At 32.8% G+C, this 23,589-nt stretch overlaps 3 protein-coding genes across 4 annotated transcripts; 2 read left to right on the forward strand and 1 right to left on the reverse strand.

Annotated features, from left to right (window-relative positions):
• Nucleotides 1-135: 135 nt before the first annotated feature.
• LOC115876188 lies at nucleotides 136-14,969 on the reverse strand. Of its 2 annotated transcripts, none has more exons than XM_030891884.1 (6): nucleotides 14,893-14,969; nucleotides 8,362-8,687; nucleotides 6,005-6,250; nucleotides 5,127-5,286; nucleotides 4,915-5,068; nucleotides 136-1,173 (listed from the first exon to the last, which is right to left on the reverse strand). In XM_030891884.1, the coding sequence occupies exons 2-6, from the start codon at nucleotides 8,631-8,633 to the stop codon at nucleotides 929-931; spliced, it is 1,077 nt and encodes a 358-aa protein (XP_030747744.1). In that variant the 5' UTR covers nucleotides 8,634-8,687; nucleotides 14,893-14,969; the 3' UTR covers nucleotides 136-928. The 2 variants fall into 2 exon arrangements, with proteins under 2 accessions (XP_030747744.1, XP_030747743.1); XM_030891883.1 differs by lacking the exon at nucleotides 14,893-14,969 and adding an exon at nucleotides 12,041-12,163.
• Nucleotides 13,651-14,463, forward strand: LOC115876200 (ARL14 effector protein). Its single transcript, XM_030891900.1, has 3 exons — nucleotides 13,651-13,857; nucleotides 13,915-14,076; nucleotides 14,131-14,463. The coding sequence occupies exons 1-3, from the start codon at nucleotides 13,730-13,732 to the stop codon at nucleotides 14,327-14,329; spliced, it is 489 nt and encodes a 162-aa protein (XP_030747760.1). The 5' UTR covers nucleotides 13,651-13,729; the 3' UTR covers nucleotides 14,330-14,463.
• On the forward strand, nucleotides 14,449-21,533 carry LOC115876195 (phospholipid phosphatase 5). Its single transcript, XM_030891894.1, has 5 exons — nucleotides 14,449-14,586; nucleotides 14,656-14,840; nucleotides 15,886-16,050; nucleotides 18,349-18,549; nucleotides 21,360-21,533. Exons 1-5 carry the CDS (start codon nucleotides 14,516-14,518, stop codon nucleotides 21,464-21,466), a joined length of 729 nt encoding a protein of 242 aa, XP_030747754.1. The 5' UTR covers nucleotides 14,449-14,515; the 3' UTR covers nucleotides 21,467-21,533.
• Nucleotides 21,534-23,589: the final 2,056 nt, after the last annotated feature.

Consider the following 23,589-nt stretch of genomic DNA (forward strand, 5'->3'; position numbering starts at 1 on the left):
AAAAAAAAATAAAAATTTGGAATTTTTGAAAAATTTTCTGGAATTTTTTTGGGTTTAAAAAAAACATAATTTCTTGATAATATGGCAACATAGGTAGTAGAGTAAGTTTACAAGAAAGAAAATCCAGAAAAAGATCCAGTGGTTCTCAAAATTTAAGCAAAAAGTGTTTTTTTTTGGAAATTTTCAAAGTAAAATATCTTGGTTATTTTGAAAACGTAAAAGAAGAGCTTTTGAAAGACTTATTTGAAAAACGGTAAAGAGAAAATATGTTTCTTTTATGGAGACCTTGAAAATATTTGAAGTTTTTTAAGACTCACCCTGTACAACAAACAAATTTATCAAAACTATGGTCTACTGTTTCTCTCATTTATCCAATACTAAGAAATTGTTAAACAACGAATTGTAGAAGTCCTATTTTTTTTAAATGAGCATAGATATTTTTTGCTCTTATCTATAATCTGCCAAAATTTGGCAACTTTATAATAAATGCGATATAATATATTCTAAAAACTGGCAACCTTATTGAATGTTTGTACCTATATCATCTTAAACTTTACGACTACGTTTAGCTTGAAAAAATTAAAAATAATACCGATATAAAAGAATTATATTATTGATTACGGTGGACGTCATATTTTTCTATGTATAAATGTATAAATTTCACATACAAAATTCAAGAAATGCTGATAATTTTTGTAATCAACAGTACGCTAGATTATCTGCATAAAATATATTATGAAAGTTTTTTAAAATCTGAATAATGTACTGCAATGCAAAACTTCTACTTTTATAGAAAATTTGTCTTTGTTACTAGGTTTCTTACAATTTTTCAATATGTAGGCGGTTTTTTATTCTTAAAACATCTAATTAGAACCATCAAATAGAATGTTACAGAAAAAAATTATATCATTTAAAAATTACACATTATCTACTGTATTCCCTCGACAAATGCCGTATCGTCTAGGGTATGCAACCAGTTAAATATCATCATATTTCTCTCATATTTGGATAACGGTTTGCCCCGCTCTCTTTCTACATCCCTAATGGTCAGGGGTAGATTTTTTCCAGCCCTAGATTTGGCAGCCCTCAACATGGCGGCATTGGTACTGCTAGAAGTGGTGGGGCTCTTGCTCGGAGTTGGACTGGAGCCTGGTACAACTAATCGGGTTGGTCCTGAAAATAAAATCTTTTTTGAACAACGTATCAAGAATTTTTGGTACTTTATTCACGTATAGTACACACAATGTGAGATAAAATGTATTAATTTATATACATCCATATCTATCCATAATATATATCGTGAAAAGACACATATCGCTGTATAATTAGTATCTATAGTTGATATCAATTAAACCTTTAGTTATGTAATCGAGAGCGCGACTTTTAAATTCATTGTTGCCAACAATGGACATATTCGGCGTCGAGCTGGCTAACTGGTATTTCAATTTGGGATGGCTGGCTAACTGGTATTTCAACTGGGATTCAGGTGGTAGCTCCTCTGTAAAAAATGTCAAGTTGCCCATTTTTTATTTATTTTTTTACGTTGTTATTCGTGTTGATGCTTTAGTTTTGTATTACGAGTGTTTGATGGTTTAAATAAATTGTGTTGTGATACTTTAAGCTTAAACATTTTTACTAGCAGACCTTGCAGTCGAACATTGTTCTTTTTAGAACCTCTTTTAGTGCGAAGTGTACAAGATAGCTTAATAGCCGTTGTAAAAAACTCATCGCAACCTTATTAGAATATTTTGAACGGGAAAGCGATAGTAATGGCCTTTTATGTCCCTTAAGAGCTGTTAAGGAGTTGAGTTTGGTACATGTAAATAATAACTGTTTATATATTTATAATTCATTTATTTTTGTTTCTTAAAATATTTTGATTAAAAGAAAATATATAAAATGGGCAACGCTGTGCCGGTCAAGCTTAATATCACGTGACTAACAGTTAATTTGGTAACGCTTATACAGGGTGTCTCAGATTTTAATCGGGAAAATTTAACAGACGATAGAACTTGCAAAAATAAAACAAAAAGTTCATATCAACTTGTAAGATTTAAAGCTTCCTTTTCGAAATACAGGGTGTTAAAGTTACTTAAAAAAGGAAAAAAATTAAGATATCTGAAAAACTATTTACTCGATTTTGATATAACTTGACCCCTTTATAATACTTACTATGGGACTTAATTTGATGTAATTAGATTTAAGTTTAATGGCCAGGGGCGGCGGTGGGTCATCACTGTTAAATTATTTTAAAGTAAAAAATAGGCACGCCACTGCTTTTTTAGAAGTTTAATATTATTTTTGGATTTAGTAATTAAAAATATTATTTTTTTGTCTCCTGACTTTTTTGTCTATCTTATCTTTTTGTTAATCATTACTATTTAATTTATTGTCCAGGGTGGAGTGAATACATGAATTTATTTTTTTTTCGCAAGAAGTAAGCAAGATCAAAATCGATTAAATAGTTTTTCAAATATTTCAATATCTTATTTTTTTTCTTTTTTAAGCAACTTTAATACCCTGTATCTCGAAAAGGAAGCTTTAAATCTTACAAGTTAATATGAACTTTTTGTTTTATTTTTGCAAGTTCTATCGTCTATTAAATTTTCCTGATTAAAATCTGAGACACCCTGTATAGATACAGCTTGATTACTTTGTTTTTCAAATTATATATTTGCCTTATTAGAAGGACATATACGTATATTTATTAAAACATGTAAGTGTAAAATTATTTACACATTTACTTACATGTATAATTTAGTTTAATTATTAAATAAATGCATCTCATAGATTGATAAATTGTGCAAAATAATATTGGGCTTTATCATTAAGAGTTGATCAAACACTTGCTAAGTCAGTAGGCTCATAGGTTATACGAAAAAGCAGATTTTTTAGATTAATATGCATATCGTAAGCTTAATAAGCTGTTAGAATAATTGTTAGACATATTGAAATTATAGGACTGTAGGGGCGATCAGGGGCGGATCGTGAATTTGTGGGGCCCTGGGCTGAAACTACTTAGAGGCCTACATAAGTACTCAACTAATAGCCATATCAAAAAACTGTTTCTATAATGATATATTATTATTCTTCTTCTTTACGTGCCGTCTCTTTCGTGGAGGTTGGCGATCACATTGGCAAAATCTTCACGATTCTCGGCTTTCCTTATGAGTTCTTCAAAAGTTAGGTGAGTCCAGTTTCTGATGTTTCTCAACCAAGATAGTTTCTTCCTGCCGAGACCTCTCTTTCCTTCAATCTTACCCTTTACTATCAATTGTAAGACGTGGTATTTTTCATTTCTCAATATATGCCCTAAGTATGATGTTTTTTTTATTTTTATTATATTGAGCAATTCTCTTTCTCTGCCTATTCTGCTGTAGACTTCGGTATTTGTGATATGTGGATTTAAGTAACATAAATGTTACTTAGATCTACGCAAGTATTAGTTGTACAAAAGGCGACCTTATTGTTGTGGTAGCAATCTCTTCCAGGCAAACTTTGGATGAGAGAGAAACCGAAATAGTGATATTTTATAAGAATATAAAAAAAACAATAAAACAATTTTATTTATTTACTTATTATGAATTAGTAAAAGAAATTGATAGGTTGTAGTCACAGAAATTGACAGTTATTTGGTCATCACATTCCAAGTCTTTTGTTAGATCACAATTTATGGAAAGAAGTGAAAAATTATTTAGTCGATGGTTCGACATTGTTGTCCTATATTTATTTTCTACATAGGACATCTTGGAGAAGGAGCGTTCTGCTTCACAGCTAGTGATTGGCAATGTTAAAAAAATCTTTAAAATGGTATAGCAGTTAGGGAACACGTTAATAAGTTTATTTTCATACATGAGCATAAAAATGTGACTGCAAGAGGTGTAAGACTCAGACATAGATTGGAGTAAGTACGAATTTAATTGAATGCACTCATTCACTAAATGCTCGTCTACGTCATCGGGATAGTAATCAATAATATGACGTGCAATTTCCAAATCTATGTTTTCGATATTTTTGTCTTGCAAATCCATTAAAAATTTGAATTTTTTGCTATATATCTCATAGACTTGTCTCCTTTTATTTAAATCCATAATAAGCTTATCCAACGCAACTTTTAACGTGTCTCTATAAATCTTTCTGCGCCGTATACTGAGAATTCACCTGTAGACTTATCTGAAAATTTTGGGATAATGCGTAATTTTTTAGCTTTTTCGTCGTATTCCTGTAACATTTGATCTGATTGATATCCTATGTTGCCCACAAAGTCTTTTAAAGAAACAATTAACTTGTTGCCTTCACAAATGTCTAAACCAGGGCTCTGTATTTTTTTATTAACTAAATGAAATCTCTCCAAAACTTCTTCCCAAAAGATAATCAAAATTGCAGTCTCGAGTTTCGCAATTTTATCGAATAAATTTCGTGCCTCTTTCCGGAAATCAACTTTCTCAACCTCATTTTCGCTGAAACTTTTGAAAATTTTCATAATGTCATCATAATTATTTTTTAAGGCTTTGACAGCATCATAGTGGCAAGGCCATCTTGTCTGGCTTAAACTTTTTAACCTGAATTTTAATTTTATTTCACGATTCAACAGTTCCCACCTATGGGTCGATTGTTTTTCGCGGGGCCTGGGGGCCCCTTGTAACCTCGGAGCCCTGGGCTGCAGCCCAAACAGCCCGTAAGTAGATCCGGCCCTGCTCCCGATATTAATTCACTCGCGATTTCATCGCTCGTCATTAATCTTTTCGGTCGACGATGATTTAATGGTTATTTTTTATACAAGGCGATAAAATACCATTTTATCGCCTTGTATAAAAAATAAGCATTAAAAGTCTTTTGTTAAACATAATATAATGTAACCATTTTTTTGTAAAATAACTTATTATTTTTTCAGTGTAGATCTTTAAATTTTACCTGGATTAATAATATGTTGCGTTGCTGGATCTAAGCTAGCTTGAGCTGTACTAGGTGTTATTTCAAGCCTGTCCAAGTTGAATTCGCTCTGCGATAGTCGCTCCAAAGCTTTGTACGTGGTTAATAGTCTTCTCCTAATGTAATTCTGTCTCACCTGTAATAAATTTTAGTTTAAAATTTCTCTGTCATAATAAAGTTGGCGTAAACGTTACTTTTTTGTTTACTGAGCGTATGAAATCAGCGGCTGTAAATGCTGGCGGAGGAGGAGTACTGGCCAGAGGTGGTGCTGTGGTACTGGACTGACCTCCGTGCGGTGAGGGCAATTGGGAGGTGGATGCAATGTCTCCTACCGCTACCCATGTAGAACATGACCTAGGATTTTCGAAAACTTTTTTAGACCACTTTTTAAAAAAAGTTAGTATTATTGAAATAAAGTTAGTTATACAGGGTGGCCCGAACTGTATCCCGGAAACTTCGGCAGCATATTCTGCAGATAAAAATAAGTAAAAAAGTTCGTATAAATGTATGTCTTAAAATGCTTAGTTTTGGAGATACTGGGTGTAGAAGTTTCATTTTTATTTCGATGTTTTCTAAATAATTTCTGAAGTAACGTCAATATTTGGATGAAAATTGGTATCTGGGTGTTTCTTGACTTGAGAAATTTGATTTTGATGTCAATATGCCTTCTACTTGTAGAGGGCGCCACCTAAATATATTTTAACTGGTTCGACGTCTAATAATTTTTTGTCCATACCTGTATAAAACTACTGAGTAAAAAAATTAACAATTAAGACGTTTTTTATGTAAAAAAGGTTTCTTGGTAAAAATCGCTACGAGTAATGGTTCTGAAGATATTTGGAATCGAAATAATCACTACATATGGACATTGTGTTTTTCCCTGATCCAGAGTTTTCGACTCAGCCTTGAATGAGTACTTGGGATTCACAATTCTAATAGGCTGTTGAAGCGTAGTGCTAGCCACATTACCTTCCTTGTATACCGAACGGCTCTAGCATGGCAAGCTGTACCTTGCTACTCCCAAGGCATTAAACGCTATATACAGGAGCGATTATTATTATATATATCCTACCTGGATGTATGATCCAGTCTGGCATGCTCCAGAAGAAATCCGCTCCGTTGTAGGGAGTTTAAAGCTAGTTCGGATACGGCGTTTCGGAGGCCCTGCAAAGTGGGACCTTCCTCAGGGGACGGTAGCTGGCTGATGTCGCTGGTGCTGAAACTCTTCTGAAGACCGACGGCCGAAGACAGGGCGGCGCAACTTCGGATCAGTTCGGTTTCTTCCTCGAACCAGAGGATTTCGGGAATATCTGCAGGCCTGTAATAAGGAAGAGTGATTCTCTTGGTCTCTCTTGGTTATTTATTTTAGAGTTTATTAGATATTATTCCCAAGAGAGACTGTAAACGAATAGAGTGGATACGACAAAAGACCCAGGTAATATATGTCATCCACAGAATCAAATCCCTCAATAGCCATGACACCTGGGAAGAAGGACAGACAACAGATGGACCATAAAAATTACAGCATGGTACCCACGAGGAATCAAGTGACCTAGAGGAAGACCAAACCTGAGATGGGACCATGATATTAGAAAATTATACTAGGGATAATTATAAGGGATAACTATAAATCATAATAAAATAGCCAACAATAGACAACAATGGGCCCACCTACAAAGAAAGTATCTAAATATGTGAGGGAGTGCTATACATATACCATAATTGGAAATGGTTGAATAAGCTGAAAATGATGATCATGATGACTGAGTGATTCAGTGGTTTGAAAATCCCTAACACATGAAAAAGCATACTAATTATAATTCCATCTTTGGGAGTCCTCCAATGGTCTCGAAATGGACACTCGAAAGTTCCTCAGAACTTACGACCGAAAAAAATCAAAGATTTTCCTTGATTTAAGTAAAAACAAAATTGATTGTCACGGTTTCTAACAGGACACTGTCTCCTCAACAAACACTTCAATAGATTGAAGCTGAGAAACAACGGCGAATGCAGATTCTGTGGGAAAAATGGGGAAACACCAGACATCTTATCACAGAGTGCGCCGAGACGACGCCGACGACCGTTTGTGCCATGAATTTTGGTACGGCTGATGTGGAGCCGTCTTAGTTAAAGCCCTGAGGCTGTATGATGAGTTATAACTTTTTATAACTCAAAAAGAGGGGAACTTTTTATAACTCAAAAAGGGGAACACACAATAGATCTGTAACATTCTCCTAAACATTCTACATTTTACAATTCCATCTTTAAAATTATTGTCTTGTATTGATGTGAAACATGGCAGTTTACTAATAGAATGGAACAACGACTTTTAGTACCTGAGGACTTCTGACGAAGACCTACGGGGAAATCAAGAATGCAAAGAGTACTGATCAAAAAAAAAAAGAGAAAGCATTGCATGTCCAATTATAGATGAAACAGAGAGGCCACAACTGGTGTGGTATAGGCATGTTGAAGAAACGAGTGAAGACCGAATACCTAAGAAAATTCTAAAATGGACACCATCCGAAAGAAGAAATAAGGGAAGGCCAAAAAGCAACATGGATTGGAGGAATACAAAAACTATGTAGATCTTCATCATTAGGGCAATAGAAAAGGCTAACAAGGTCAGGAGCAGGCGTATAAAATAATCCGGCTTTTTGCAGAAAGACTAGGCATATTATAAAACGCCGGCAAGGAATTTTACAAAAATCCTATCTATTTTCAGTCACTTTGCAAAAAGCCTATAATTAGAATTAGGCATATTAAACAATGACGATATTTCCTGTACACTTCTGCAAAAAGATTGCCTGTTTTCAGTCATTTTACAAAATGCCAAATCGAGAATCGAAGCCAGGCAGATTAAAAAATGATCAAAGTTTAGTTAGCTATGAGTATAATCATATTGAATAATTTACGCTTTAAAAATACCCCATATTTTCCTATACTAAAAGAATAATTTATGCCAAAATTTTATTCTCTTTAGACCAATATAACTTAAGATATATTAAAACCTTAATATTAATATCTTATTTAATAATTATTAAATAACTCTAATTCGATTCTGTGTACAGGGCTGCTTCTTTGTGGAACTTTGCTTTCTCTTAGAATAAGATGGATAAGACCATATTCTATTTAACAGAATGGTTTCCTGGATGTGTTTCATTATTTCCTAATTTTGAAAGAGAAGTTCAAGAAATGTCGTTAGATAAATTTAGGTTAGTTATACCAATTATACCAATCCCGCGTAAAATGTTTTGTGCAATCTGACTAGTCTTCATTAGGCATTTTGCAAAGCAACTGAAAACAGATCGGCTCTATGTAAAATATCCTTCTTTTGTTAAAAACGCCGGTGTTTTATAATAAGCCTAGTCTTTTTGCAAAATAGCGAGTTATTCGATATGCATTCGACATATATATCAACAAGATTACCTGTTTTGATTCCTGCTCTCCGGATTCGGACTGTGCCCCCTATCGCACTTGGAGAAGCTCAGCAACCGTTTCCCCCCTGTTGTCGAGTCCACCGAACTGACGGAGAACAGCGACAGATCGGTGGTGACGCTCTCGTGACTGGGGGATCTCAGGATGCGACATGCCACACTCAAGACCGGCGTTTGGGGGGCTATGAGGCTGGGCATCTCCCCCGAGCTGCCGCTCGCCGGCACGTCCGCGGATGACATTTCCTCCTTCGAGAACTCCACCATGAGACGGTCGAGGGGGTTAGTTAGTTTGCCGATGCCAAAACATAACTGTATATGCTGAAAAATAAGTTACTATTAAATTACGGAATTCTAGCGAATAAATAATGCATTTGTTGTATTGCTGCAAAACATATACAGGGTGGTCAGAACTTTATTTCGGAAACTTCGTGAGCATATTTTCCAGATAAAAATAAGTAAAAAAGTCCGTATAAATGTGTGCCCTAAAATGCTTTAGTATCGGAGATACAGGGTGTAGAAGTTTTATTTTTATTTCGATTTTTTCCAATAAGTAACGTCAATATTTGGTTGAAAATTGGGACTGGGCAATGTCATCTCTAATAGAACAGCCTTCGGGCGAGATTTATGACGTCATGCTAGTTAGATACTACGGATTAATAAATATGTTGTAGAATACATGGTAAACATAATTATTCCTCAGATTTTTGGTTTGTATTTTAAAAATGATATAGTTTACATGAAATATACATAATATACAGTTAATAACGACAACATATATACTTATTTATATTAATAAATACTTTGGCAAATAAACTATAAACCATACAAATGCAGCAAATGTTTTACAATATACAAATAATGTATTACATAAGATACTGGGTAAAATGTAAATATATTTTAAATTTTGGGTTTGAAAATCGATCTAATTTAACAAAAAACATTCAATATCTACTAATAGTGATGTATTATTATTTGCATTTTCAAAATTTATATGTATATTTTGCAAGTATCAATGTTCGAAAAATTATATTTACAAATAATACAATATCATCTAAAAAAACGCGTCAGCGATGGCTATGAAATGAAGATCGCTGGAATTTTATATGTAAAATTATTATAAAATTTTTGATTTTCTTGGGATTTTCAGGTTCGGGAAAAACGTTGATTTAAGTTTTCATTTGGGTTTTCATTATTTTTATTTGGTTTAAAAAAAGTTTCGGCTAACTATAGCCTTCATCAGTGTTGTGTCATATGAAAAAAATATGAATATGCTGCAGAAGTTTCAGGAATACAGTTTGGACCACCCTGTATTAAGGGTATATTAGTACGAGCCCTAACAACTATATGTAGGGATAAGGTCATATTTTGGAATTATTGCCCTGGTTTTTCAAAATGACAATATATGTTTAATTTTTTAAATATAAACATAGCCATATATCCTAAACAACTTGACAATATTTTTATGAATTTGTAAATCAATCCATATTTACAGTAGCGGATTTTGTTGATAAAGGGACAAATTTGCTGACAACTAAATGTAGGGACAAGTATTTTTAAATAATTAATATCATCATAGGCGGCCTTGCTATAAATGTCGCAAACTGTTTACTTTAGCATTGACAGCTTGTAAGTGACTCGATACTTTGAGTAGTGAGATTTACTGTAAGTAATTTTAATTTTTTTAATTTTCAATTTAATTTAATTCAAAGTAATGGTCCGTGGAAAAGCTACAAATCAAAAACTACGCGAAATTATCATTCGTCAATACAGTACAGGAAAAACAATTCGAAAAATTTCTGATGATTTAAGTATTCCCAAAACCACGGTCTTTAAAATAATAAAAAAATACGGCGAATCTGCCAATGTAGACGTTAGAGGTAAAAGTTCGGGAAGGCCAAAAGTTGTATCTCAGAGAGACCAAATGTAGTAAAATTTTGCAAGTCTGCGAGAAGAAGTACTCTTCGCGAAGTAACAGTTAAATGGAATACTGTAACTGGTTTATATGTATATATCAAGAGAATGTTGCCGATAATAATAAATGCGGTCTGGGGTTTTACAAGGTAAACTTTATTTTGTGTGGATAATCAATTACCTGAAGATTATTGATACAAATTCTTATTTAGGACGAAGAAAAACCGCTACTGACAGAAATTCAAAAGAAAAATCGCTAAAATTGGGCAAAATCTAAATTATCGTGGACAAAAAATGATTGGAATAACGTCATATTTAGTGATGAGTCTAAATTTGATGTCAACATATACTTGAGACATCACTTTTGCCTAGTGCTCTAGAATTGTTTCCAAACGAAGACTATATTTTCCAACAAGATGGAGCATCGTGCCATTCAGCAAAATCAACTAAAAATTGGTTCGGTAATAATAATATAAAAGTTCTATCCTATCCTGCAAGTAGTCCGGACCTCAATGTTATAGAAACTGTGTGGCATAAAATGAAGCAATATTTAAGAAACCACCCTCAACTAACAATTTTTGTTTTGCAGACAAAATGCAGGAAATTTGGGATAATTTTTCTCCTCAAATGTGCCAATCTTTGGTAAATACAATGCCATTAAGAGTTCAGGCAGTTGTTAAGGCGAAAGGTGATGTAACTCCGTATTAAACAAATGTCTTGTTGTGCTGTCCCAATATATAGTTGTCAGCAAATTTGGTTTGATTTTGGCAAAATAAGGTATTATCAAAAGTGATTTGTTTGCAAAGTTATAAAAATATAGTAAAATTGTCTATATCACATTGTAATGTTTGAATTTAGAATAATAAACAAAATAAATTGAGTCGTTTTAACAAATTACTATTTTTATTGCAAAAAAAGACCTTGTCCCAACGTATAGTTGTTAAGGCTCGTATATGACATATAAATCAAGACGACTGACGTATTCACTACTATTTCTCATTTTTAAATGGTACCTTCAGTATTTTTTCACTTTCTTTGATAGAAAATGGCACATTCTGAATAGAAATACATATCATATGTCCACTTTTGACTTTTGCACTTTAAAAAAAATACCTAATAATTTAAATATTAATCTAGAGTGTTAAAAAACTAGTTTTTAATCAAGGAGCCTTGGAAAAATAGATTTGATCTATGTTCTTCGTGACTTTTTCTGGCCGTTTAGAAGATCGTATTTTTAATCATATTTTTAAATCGTATTTTTAATCATAACCATTTTTTTTAAAAGATGGCTCATTAGCATACTTGAACAAAAAGCATTTTTTACGAATAATTTGGAGCCACATACTTGATATTTCGAGTCAAATTATGGTTATGAACACAGTCATTGCACTCTACAGTATGTCCCCAGATTGTCTTTACAAGAGGGGGGGGGGGGCTTTTTTATTATTCACATTTTGAGAAAAATGCATTCTTCATAAAAATTTTTGCTTGTTCTAAAATGGTTGATACATGGAAAAACATGAAAATATGGTTGAATTTTTTGAAAGTTTTAAAAACTAAAACGCGTTTCTATGAGGTACTGAGGTACTAGGGGTGTCTCAATATGTATCATTTTCAAAAACATCCTATGACGTCAACCATCCTTGGTTTCATGAAGAAAAATAGTGTAGATTTGCACAAATCACAATATTCTAATATCATAAAACCAAAAACAAGACACTCTCTACTACATACGGTAAATAATACTGATAAATAATCACTTTGAAACAGCAGGACAACACTAAACACTCGTTGGGTAAGCACAGACCGTAAAAATGACACTACTTGAGAAACAACCGAATGAAATTGAAATTGTTATGTTTCTAGGGCCACTAGATTTTCGTTTGATCGCGGGATAACAGCCTTTCGGCGTGATTCTGTGCTGGTGTGCGGTTAGATCTGGATGCAACAGGGAATTAATGCGCCTGTTCCAGGCTGGATGGGCAGAGATCAATAAGCTGCGAGGTCGTGTTTTGATAGGTTACTATTATATACGTGACATAATACCTTTTGTTTTCCGGTAAATTCATCAGGCTGCACTTAACCTATTCCAATTAGGATAGCAATTACGCTAATTAAAGTATCTTACGGTATATCGCTTCATCGTCTAATTGTTTATTTTTTGCCATTTGCGTAATCGAAACGGGGTTTTAGAAGATATACAGGATGAACCAAAACCACAAACGAATTCGAGTTAATAAATGAGTTTTGACTCATCCTGTATATACCAAGCACTATGACATTTCGTAGTATATAATTAGTTTGAATAGTAAAACCAGAGAGTAAAACATTATAAAAAATACTTTTTTTCTATATATTTATAATATATTTATATATTTATAAAAAATTTAACTAATCCTTTTGTAAATGATCATTCCAATTCAGGAAAAAATTAAACACCCTTTTCAAACCACATAAATTCTTGTAAACAATAAAAATGTGACATCCACGTGACATCGAATTTGACAATGGCAAAGTCATATTTTTGCTGGTATTTTATTGTATTTTTCTGGGACGTATTATAAATTTATAGTAATTTGAAGAGAGATTTTTGCAAATAAGTTTTAGATGCCTATTCCAAATAAAACAAAATTTTAGACGACAGTACAATTTTAATGCCTCTTCAAAAAAGTCTAAACAATTTTTGCATAAAATCATCTGGCGAGATAATATTTGACTTTTTCAAAATTTATATGGGATTTCCTATGTTCCGCGTTTCGATGCACCACACGGTATATAAACAGTGTAATTAAACGTAAAAATATTCTTAAACACCTTGTATATCTACAATAATATTATTAAAATGCGCGCAACTGTTGCGTGCATATATTATAAAAAAATTGAAGTGAAAATCTTAAATAAAGCGAGAAACATGATATAGAGCTTTATAGGAATATTGACCAGTCTTATTGCTTTAGAAAAATAAATTTGTTTATGTTATAAATACAAAATACTAGTTAGTTATCCCTATTTTTGTTAATAAATATGAACGGAAAACGGAAAGCTGTTTTGAAAATATTAATTTGCCTCCCTTTTATAGATATCTGCCATCTAGGCACAGGATAGCAAACTATCATAGATTCCTTTAAAATTATCCATACCGTCCCATTTTTTATCGTCGTTATTTATACAAATTATATAGTATTGTAAAATATTATTCCAATTACTATTAGTAGAATATGTTTTTAAAATACGTAGTTCTATAATGTAATATAGAAAAAAACTTAAATTAAAATTCTAGTTATTTTAGTTTACTTTTTTGGGCGACATCTATTGTGAGGAAGCCAAATTAGTAAATACGTGCCTCCATCTAACAGACTTTTAGCAAATTAAATAAGTTAGGTTAGGTTAGGTTTTGTTTGTTATTGTTTTTAAATCGACGTTTTAATTCGTTTTTTTAAAAAGTTAGAATGAATTCAGACAGTTCCGATGAAGAATACAGCCCAAGAAAAGAAAACCGAACTGCAAGGAAATCTACAGCGTCCGCTGCCCAGCAACAAGCACCATCACCGCCTGTTTCAAGTTATACAACTAGAAGGTAAAAAATACGTAATTATTAATAAAATATCATCTTAATATTGAACTATTTTTTTAGGCAAGCTGCTCGAAATGCTTCCAAAGCCATATCAGCCTCCTCCTTTGAGAAGTCCATGGAAACATTTAACCCGGATCTGAGCCAGAGAGAACGAAGAAAAATTAGTAAAAAGTTTACTTCTACCTCAGTCAGAAGACCTGTTGGAGCTATTTATGATGACAGGTAATTTTAGTTGTATCTAACTTGAATTAATATTACATTTATGGTATTTTACAGAGGGATACACATAGCAACCGGTGTGGATCTTTGCGACTGCCTTAACGAGAGATGTCCAGGTTGTTGGTTCGAGTGTGTCAAATGCGAGGGTACCAAATGCGGAGCAGATTGTCGAATATTCAGAAAATATTTGCTCGATTCTATTGAATATCACGGTTATGACAAAACTATAAAAAATCCATTGTTAAATAGGAATTGAAACATGTTTTAAATATTTTTAATTATACCTTTTTAATTTTCTAATAATAATTTATGTTTAGGTTAATATGTCAGTGTATTGTATTTTATAATAGTGACAAATTTAAAAAAAAAATATGTCAAATTTTTAGTAAATAAGAGCTGAAAAAATGAGTTGAGATGGAAATGTACTTAATTATCCCTAGATATGGAATATCTTGACTTGGTTGATCATGTTTCGGAAATTTCCTTAAGATTGTTTATGTACATGTTGTTTCTGTAAGTGATTAAACTAATAAACATAGCTAAACAAAGCTTTCATTTTGTTTTTCTTTCAATCCTTTTTAGCTGGATTGATTCCCAACACCCTTTTATCAGACACATAGATGAAGATGAAATGTGGATGTATAAATACCCAGCGGTGCCTCCTATTATACCAAAAAACCTCCTATTTGTCTTAATTATTTTAATTCCATCAGTTATATTCTCTGTTGAATATGCATTGAAAGGAAGAAAAGAAGATATCATTAAAGGTAGGCTTATAACTAAAGGCACAACCTATACAGTACCAGCTGGCCAACTTACGGCTTTGAACACTGAAATTTACGATCTTTTATGAATATTCGCTTATCTTATGTAATAAGTGGAATTTTGAGCTTCACTGATGGTTCTAGACTGATTTTTTGACTACTTCCATGTTTAGGCGATTATTTTATTTGGTTAGATTAGATTGTTGGAGTGACTATGATCAGACTATTTCACTGCGATCTTTTCACATCTATTACTTACTTAATCACCGGTTTTGCTAGTGGGGCATAATTGGGGCTAGTTCGGCAATAACGAAATCTTTTAAAGGTACCTACATAATTATATTTTTAGAAGATGTTCATAAGACATTTAATCACTAGTTGATTAAAAAAAGTATACCATTAATATTGCAAATTATATTTTATCCTCTCATAGTATATATCTATTTAATTTTTTGATTATGTAATGGGGACTTTGTTTACACACTTGTTTCGTCGAACTGCTGGAATCCATTTTTGCTTTTGATCAAATCCGTGTAAGAAATTATGAAGATATAAAATGTTGTTTCGGGAGGGATGAATATCCGGGAAAGTTGAGTTATGGAATGTTATTGCACCCAATAGCGCCCTAATTACGCTCTCCTTTACGCGTTAACATTTGTTTGGCAATTTAATTAACATTTGAAATTGTCACAACACAACACGACCCGATGCCTAGTTCGAATTTTTTTTCACTTATTTTTTACTACCCGAAACAGCGTTACATCACTCAAACCTCGTACCTAAGAGCTTTATAGTCTCAATAACTGCGCTAGCAAAAAAACTAAAATACTTAAATATTATGATAAAGCCACGATTGAAAGCTATTGTAATTCTCTTCTGATCCTTAATGATGATCTTCTGATCCTTCATATAGCTCTTTGTCAGTGACCTATCATTGCCTAGTATAAAGTAGTTGACTCTGCAAGATATGCGATCTGTTGGCCGGCTGATACTAAATAGTCTGTGTTAAAGGCGTTTTTAAAAAACTGTATTTTTTCTTATATTCAAGGGGTTTATGGAATAACATTGGCGTATGCGCTCAATGCAATCCTTACGGTGGTTTTAAAACTGTTTGTGGGCAGACCCAGGCCCAACTTTTTTATGAGATGTTTTCCAGATGGATACGGAGTTGATATCAATAATTGTACCGGAGAATATGGTGGACATATGGATGGTATATTTATTTGTGGATATTTAAACGTTTTTAAACCGTAACGACAGTTGTAAATTACGTACTAATAATTGTAATTGATTGGGAGTGATTAATAATTTATTAAATATTTCCTAACATTATTAAGATAACTTTCGAAAACAAAAAATATGTCTAGGAATTAGATCGAATTTTAAAAATAGTTAGATTCGAATAACTCATACAGGGTGTCCCAATGTACATTGGACAAAATTTGCCTCTATACAAAAGTGTTTCGTTGGTCCGCCAGAGGGCATCAAACTTTAAAAAATTAAATACATTTTTTAAGATTCACTGCCACGAAATTTTTATTAAAATATTAATATTTTTTGATAAATACGTGGACTGCTCACAAATCACTAATACATGTCGCGTCACCACCGTTATCCTTACCACTTTGCGTCTCGCTAGCTTGTGTGTAACGACCTTGAATTCAAAGCGAAAGCTTCAGGGATATCGGGACTTAGCATAAAATAAGGGGTCCCGGGACTCAATGATGGTCCCGGGACCTCAACTTGGTCCCGAAACCGCTAAATTATAATACTTTGCAGTTGTTGAAGTAATGTATTTTAAAAGAAACCATCAGAAAATCATTGAAGACCTGTCAAGTGATGATAATTATAGCGACGACGACAATGAAACTGTGCATGAAGAGATCATTTACGACCTAACTGACAGCTACAACATAAACGAATTAGTCAACAAAGTCCGAAAAATCGTAAAGTTATTTCGACGCTCTCCATTGAAAAACACTGTTTTACAGAAATACGTGCACGGAAAATACAACCGAGAATTAAATCTTATTTTAGATTGTAAAACCCGTTGGAATAGCCTTGATGGAATGCTAGAAAGGTTTGTTTTTCTAAAAGAATGCATACAAAAGGCCATGATTGATCTCCCCATATCAGTAAATCTCTATGACTACGATTTTGAAATTATGGACGGAATTGTTAAGTGCCTAGAACATATAAGGCTAGCTGTGATGACACTATGTAGGTATGAAGAAAATCTCTACACTGCTGATGCTAGCTTTAAGTTTATATTCGAAGAACTTTCAAAAATCAATGCGCCTTTAAGCCAAAACTTACAGGAAGCATTGAAGCAGCGAATAAACGAGCGAAGAACCCTTGCCTCCAGTGTGCATAGTTATCTCTGGAATCCACTAAAATATATAGAAAGTTTAAGCAATCCTTTAGATTTTAATCAGTCTAAGCCAAGAAATCTTAAAGTTCATTGACAAATTGGTGCAAAAATCCAAAGTGCAAGAGTAAGAAGCTGTTTCAGATGAAGATGAAGTTTCGCTGGCCGAGATAAGAAACAGAAATAGTAATTAGGTTGAGAAAGTTCCATTGGCAAAAAGGTTAGACGGATTTATTGAAAGGCCTCAACAAGAACTGCCTCACAAGAACAAGAGCAAGCATACCAACGTCATTAGCTGCAAAACCAGATCGATTATCAAAAGTTATAAAAGGAGAAATGGTCTTTTTTGAGGATGGCGGTTGTCGAGGACAATATGTGCAGCTATGTTACGAGCATTTACTGACCATTCCACCTACCAACGTCTAATCGGAGAGAGCTTTTTGCCGGTGGATTTTGTAGTTAGCTTCGTTCAAGATTAGATGATAAATCCTTAAATGCCCTCGTGGCACTTAAGCCTTACTTTGGACAAAAGTGATGTTTCTCGTTATTTATATTTTTTTAGTTTATATAGTTTTTTATAGTTTTATATAGATTATATTAGATATTTATATTAGAGCTCTCAGTTAAATTAATTTAATTTCTTATATTTTCTCAAGACGGATCTAATCGATATTAGATAAGTATACTGTGTATTTTAGTTTCGGGACCAGTTTCGGGACCAGTTTCGGGACTCGAGTTTCGGGACCCTGATATTTGGTCCCGAAGTCCCGAAAGCATTTTTGGTCCCGGGACTTGGATTCCCTAAGTGGCGTCCGTTTTGACAAACTCGACACACAAGACACCATGAACGCGCATCTAATGTAAAATAGATGAAAAAAATAAAATAAAATAGTTGTGCGAGTAAATTCCGTCAGAGCTCGCATGCTTAAAAAAACGCACGGACCCGCGTCCAATGTAACCGCGGGCTTATAGAACATCCGTTTTTATAACTTAAGTCTATATTTTAATTGATTTAAAAAAAAATTAAATCATGGTGATCTGCAAGTTAAGTCAGTAAAATGACTTAAATCAAAAATAGACTTAAGTTTTCTGTGAGCTTGCAACTCTGGGTACTAATACAATGTTTGTTTTTGCTGTGTTTAGGTAGAAAAAGCTTTCCAAGTGCTCACACGACGTTTGCCTTTACAGGCATGTTTTTCATGACGCTGAGGATGTACACCTTGTTGAAAATTCATGAGAGAAACAGGGGACAAGGTTGGAGGTGTGTTCTTTGTGTGCTGCCGTTGGTCATAGCTGTCCTAATCGGAATCAGTCGAACATGTGATTACAATCACCATTATACAGGTACCTAAATTATTGATTTATTTATATTAAGTACAATCCATAGAATTTATGAGGATGACAGTTGTTGACTGGCATTCTAGCTCGACAGTACAGGATTTTTTCTGTCAGTTTTTGGATGTTATCTGTCGAAATTATCCTTTGTGTTACATTTTTACTGACGTTTGTAGAAAAAAGGTATTTTGATGCATAGATAACGTATATCAAGTTTCATAAAGATATCTTTCAAAAAATCAGAGTTATTTTGAAAAAAAAGTATTTTTTTAGAAAGTTTTACCACCCTGTATCTCAGAAATATCATATGAATTTTCTCTTAGAATAGGTCCAAGAATCGCTTCCTTAAATATTAGATGTCACTAAGGAACACCCTGTATAGACAAAAAAAGTATTTTTTCTACAAATGTCAGTAAAAATGTAATTTTTAACGCACTTCTTTGGTCACTTTCCATCATTTTACAAGAGTTGAGGCACAAATTTGACATTAGTTGACAACAAATGACCGAATGTTTGGAATCTTTCAATTACCCTAGCAACCATAAACTTCATAATTAATTTGATTTCAGAATCACAAAACATCCCCCTTTAGAACTTCGTCTATCATGTTAAGAAATGAAAGTAAATAATAAAGCGCCTCTCGTGTTTGTTCGCACACTAAAAATTTCAATTATTGCCTGTATATATTTTTTAAATTTACATTTTTTTAATTGTAAAGTAATATATTACATTTGAATGGAATATATTACATAACAATTATATCAATAACAGGATTACAAGCTTGTTTTCTAAATTTTTTTAAATAAAACGAATTATAAAATTTCAATATAATGTATATTTGTCTTAGGTATGAAAAAAGTAAGATATAAAATGGACAAACGCTTACTTACATTACAATAAAACTTCCACTTTTAGTTTTGCAATCCAAACGCAATTATTTCTATTTCACAAGTAAAAATATCCGACAACACTAAAATCACTGAAACTTCCGCGGCTCAACGAAAACTGAAAAATATAACGGCACTTTTTTGAAATAATATAAAATATCTAATTATAACTTGTAAATTTTAATATTTTAATATGATTTTAACTATTTCTGACAATAACTAACTTTTTGTTTTCAAGATGACATTTTAGACGGCAACTGACATCATAGATAAAAGAAAATAATCTACTATTAAGATAGATATGAAACTTAATAGTAAAATTTTGGGTCAAAGCGCCCCTCCGTGTTTTTAGTGGAGACTACGTTTAACCCAGCGCCTTCGCCTTTTCTGCTGTAAATGTTTTTTATGTTTATATTTGAATTCAAAGGATTTATTTTTTTTAAAGTTACACTGATATATTAAAATATCAGAGTAACTTTAATAAACATAAGAATATATATATATATATATATATATATATATATATATATATATATATATATATATATATATATATATATATATATATATATATATATATATATATATATATATATATTTACAATTTATTTTTTTTTTTATTTTACAGAGTTTCATGTAAATGATCGTAAGTCGACTGGCTGTCTAATGAATAGACCGAGATTTATAGATTTTAAAGCGAACGAAAAAAAATCAAACAACGAATACATACCATATATTTTTCTTTTATCTAAGATACCTTATCGTCTTTTGGAAACACGTACATTTTTGCACTTTTGTTAGTTTCTTTGCAAGATGCAACACAACAAGAAAACACCATTTTTACAGTTAATAAATAATAAAACTATTTCTGACTATGATATTTAAAATTCAGATAGATAGAAAATTAAAAAACAAACCAGTATTTGCAAACGCAGGCCCAAATTCAATAAAAATCAAAATTTTTCCTGCGAAAATCAGGCTTTTTTCACTGAAAAGGTATTTTTTGATTTATCAGCGGTCATTGTCAAGTTGACAATATACAGGGTGTTTTCGAATTAGTCTAAAAAAATTATGGTGTGATTCCTCATGTGTTCTTAAAACAATTTTTATATAACCATTAGGTCTCAAGTACTTCCTTTCAGATCTACGGGGTGTTAAAATTAAAAAAAATCGATTTTTTTGCTTAACATAAATGGTGTACACCACTGCTTTTTTAAAGAAAAAATATTTTTTTCTTGACTGGCAATCCTTTTTCAACAAAATTGATCTTTTGAGTTTTTCTTGTTCATCAAACGGTTGTCGAGAAAAAAATAAATATACTTATTAAGAGCCCGCCTTAATTTGTTTTCTAACGATTTTTTATTTTTTAGATTAATTAGGAAACACCCTGTATATGCATATCACAGGCAACCAAATAAACTAGTAACCTCTAAAAATTATTTTTCCTACCACTAGCGACATACCGTGTTTTTAGTGTGTACTAAATTATTTTATCAAAATTTCACCATATAAGTTTCCAGGCAATGACTGACATACATAAATACATATATGTCATAATATTTAAATTTTTAATATGTATGTAATATAATTTATAAGTTAATATAATGCAACTTTATACTAAGAAAACATTTATACATTCACAAAATACAACAAAGTCTAATAATAGTTATAGTTTGAAAACAATGAATATTGAATTAAAATTAAAATAAAAATTAAAAAAGTTAAGCGCGACCCCTTGTGTCGAAATTAGATGATTAAATTTTCGAAATTTTTACACCATTTGATGACCGGTGGCGCCTCTAGTGTTTGTTCGGCCGGTTGGTCTTTTACTTCCGCTTATGACCATTAAAGAAAAAGTTCTAAAACGGGATGTTTTGTGTTCAGAATGACTTTTGCATTAAATATGTAATATTATTATATTTTATTTTTCAGATGTGCTTTTTGGAAGTGCTATGGGATCATGTATAGCTTACTGTACCTACTACGTCTATTTTCCAGAGAGGGATCAGCCCCTAGATAACAAGCAAACTACTCTTTAAATTCTGTAAATGTTATTTTCTAATAAACGTGTAAAAATATTAGAAATTATATTTATATATATTTCAATGTTCTTCAAATTTTATTTAATAAAAGTTTTCGTATAAAATTAAACAGGAATCTTTCATTTATTATTTTTCAAATTTTATTTTTATGGTCCAGGTGTTCTTGCCAGGTGTCCTGCCCCCACCTGAGGGATTTGATTCTGTGGATTACATCTATTACCCCTATATTTTGTCGTATCCACTCTATTCTTTTATTATCAACTAGGCTGTTATTATAATTTTATTTCATAATGAGTGAAAATCAACAAAAACAAATTTCATTTTAAACAGAAAATATTGAAAACAATTTTAATTATTTCTCACAAATAATAGTCTGTATTGCCTCCTCGAGCTTCAATGCAGGCTGTGAGACGAGGTGGCATGCTCTCAGTTAAGTTGTCCAGAAGATGTTGAGAAATGGCTTCCCATGTTTCGCGAGCAGCAATTTTCAATTCATTTAAGGTACGGAGGGATTATTCCTTTTGGCAATATGGTGTTTTAGCATGTCCCAAGCATGCTCGATCACATTCATATCTGGAGACATCGGTGGCCACCACAGTTTTCTTATACCCTCTTCCTCACCAAATTCGCGAACCGCTAAAGTGCGATGGGGAGGAGCATTATTGTCCAGGTAAACAAATTCATCCTCACTACCCCTCGAAATGGTTGTGACAATAGGCTCTAAAACGTCTCTAAAAAAAGGTCTAAAAAGATATGAGGCACCTGTCATTGTGCAATCAATAAAAACAAGATGACTTCGAGCTCGCATTATTGCATTATACCGGCCCATACCATAATGCTTCCTCCTTGAAACGGGACACGGGGTTGATCTGCATTCAAGCGTGCTCGTCTTCCAGATGTTCTCCAGACCAAAGTTCGTCGCGAGTCTGACACTAGGCCTATTCTTGTTTCATCACTTCTTCTTCTTCTTAAGGTGCCGACTTCTTTCCAAGGTTGGCGACCATCATGACTAATTTAATTTTGTTGACTGCTGCCCTGAATAGGTCGTTTGATGTACAGTTGAACCATTCTCTGAGATTTCGAAGCCACGACATCCGTCTTCTTCCTATGCTTCTCTTCCCTATTATTTTACCCTGGATAATTAGTTGTAGAAGCTTGTATCTTGTACCTCTCATTACGTGGCCCATATATTGGAGTTTTCTGATTTTCACCTCTTTGGAAAATTCTAGATCTTTTGAGACTCTTCGTAAGATTTCTTCATTGGCAATTCTGTCAATGTTATCCGGAGTACCCTTCTGTAAAGCCACATCTCGAAGGCATCTATCTTTTTAAGCATTTGTTTTGTTAGAGTGGCAGCTTCTATACCATAGAGCATTATTGTAAATATTTAGCATCTTAGCATTCGTATTTTAAGGTGGTTACTTAAAGTTTTGCAACAAAAGAATTGCTTCATTTTAATAAAGGTGTTACGTGCTATTTCAATTCTCGTTTTTAATTCTGATGAGTAATCATTGTTGTCGTTGATCAGGGTTCCTATATATTTATATTTATAGACTCGCTCTATTATCTGATGGTTTACGATCAGTTTAGTATTTTGATTTGGTGTTTTGGTAAATATTTTTTTTGGTAAATGTTTCATCACCAAACATGACGAAATTCCAATTAGGTCCATTTGCTCTCATCTCCTCATTCTAGTCGCGTAATTTTGTGCTGTAAATTAAGCTTCGGAACACGTAGAGGCCTCCTTAAATGTAATCCTCTGTCATGGAGTCTTCTTGCTGTGGTCTTTCTTGAAACATTTACTCCTCAAGGCGAGCTAACTCATTTTTAATAGCAGTACTAGAAAGCAGGAGATTGCGTCGTGCAATTAAGGATATTTGACGGTCTTGCATAGCAGTTGTAACTCTCTTTCTACCTCTTCCACGCCGGTCTGTAACCTCGTTTGTCTCCCTGAATTTTTTTAATATTCGCTAAACATCGCTTTGGTTAACTCCTACAATTTCAGCTATAGCAACTTGCCGGTAGCCCTGTTGAGACAGTATTACTATTCTGACTATATCAAGCTGTGAAATAATGTTTCTAGGCATTTTAAGGCCAAAAGAATGGTTAAATTTCTTCTG

Source organism: Sitophilus oryzae, unplaced genomic scaffold (assembly GCF_002938485.1).
Source record: "Sitophilus oryzae breed Bouriz unplaced genomic scaffold, Soryzae_2.0 scaffold_1420_pilon_pilon, whole genome shotgun sequence".
In the NCBI taxonomy this organism is placed as follows: Eukaryota; Metazoa; Arthropoda; class Insecta; order Coleoptera; family Curculionidae; genus Sitophilus; species Sitophilus oryzae.

Bases quoted from the DNA above. Each gene is read 5' to 3' on its own strand.
- LOC115876200 (XM_030891900.1), top strand. From the start codon at position 13,730: ATGAATTCAGACAGTTCCGATGAAGAATACAGCCCAAGAAAAGAAAAC. The intron at 13,858-13,914 runs GTAAAAAATACG...CTATTTTTTTAG, and splicing joins TCAAGTTATACAACTAGAAG to GCAAGCTGCTCGAAATGCTT. The intron at 14,077-14,130 runs GTAATTTTAGTT...GGTATTTTACAG, and splicing joins GGAGCTATTTATGATGACAG to AGGGATACACATAGCAACCG.
- LOC115876188 (XM_030891884.1), bottom strand. From the start codon at position 8,633: ATGGTGGAGTTCTCGAAGGAGGAAATGTCATCCGCGGACGTGCCGGCG. The intron at 5,287-6,004 runs GTAGGATATATA...CGAAAATCCTAG, and splicing joins AGACTGGATCATACATCCAG to GTCATGTTCTACATGGGTAG. The intron at 1,174-4,914 runs GTAAAATTTAAA...TTTTATTTTCAG, and splicing joins GCAACATATTATTAATCCAG to GACCAACCCGATTAGTTGTA.
- LOC115876195 (XM_030891894.1), top strand. From the start codon at position 14,516: ATGGAATATCTTGACTTGGTTGATCATGTTTCGGAAATTTCCTTAAGA. The intron at 14,841-15,885 runs GTAGGCTTATAA...CTTATATTCAAG, and splicing joins AAAAGAAGATATCATTAAAG to GGGTTTATGGAATAACATTG. The intron at 16,051-18,348 runs GTATATTTATTT...TGCTGTGTTTAG, and splicing joins ATATGGTGGACATATGGATG to GTAGAAAAAGCTTTCCAAGT.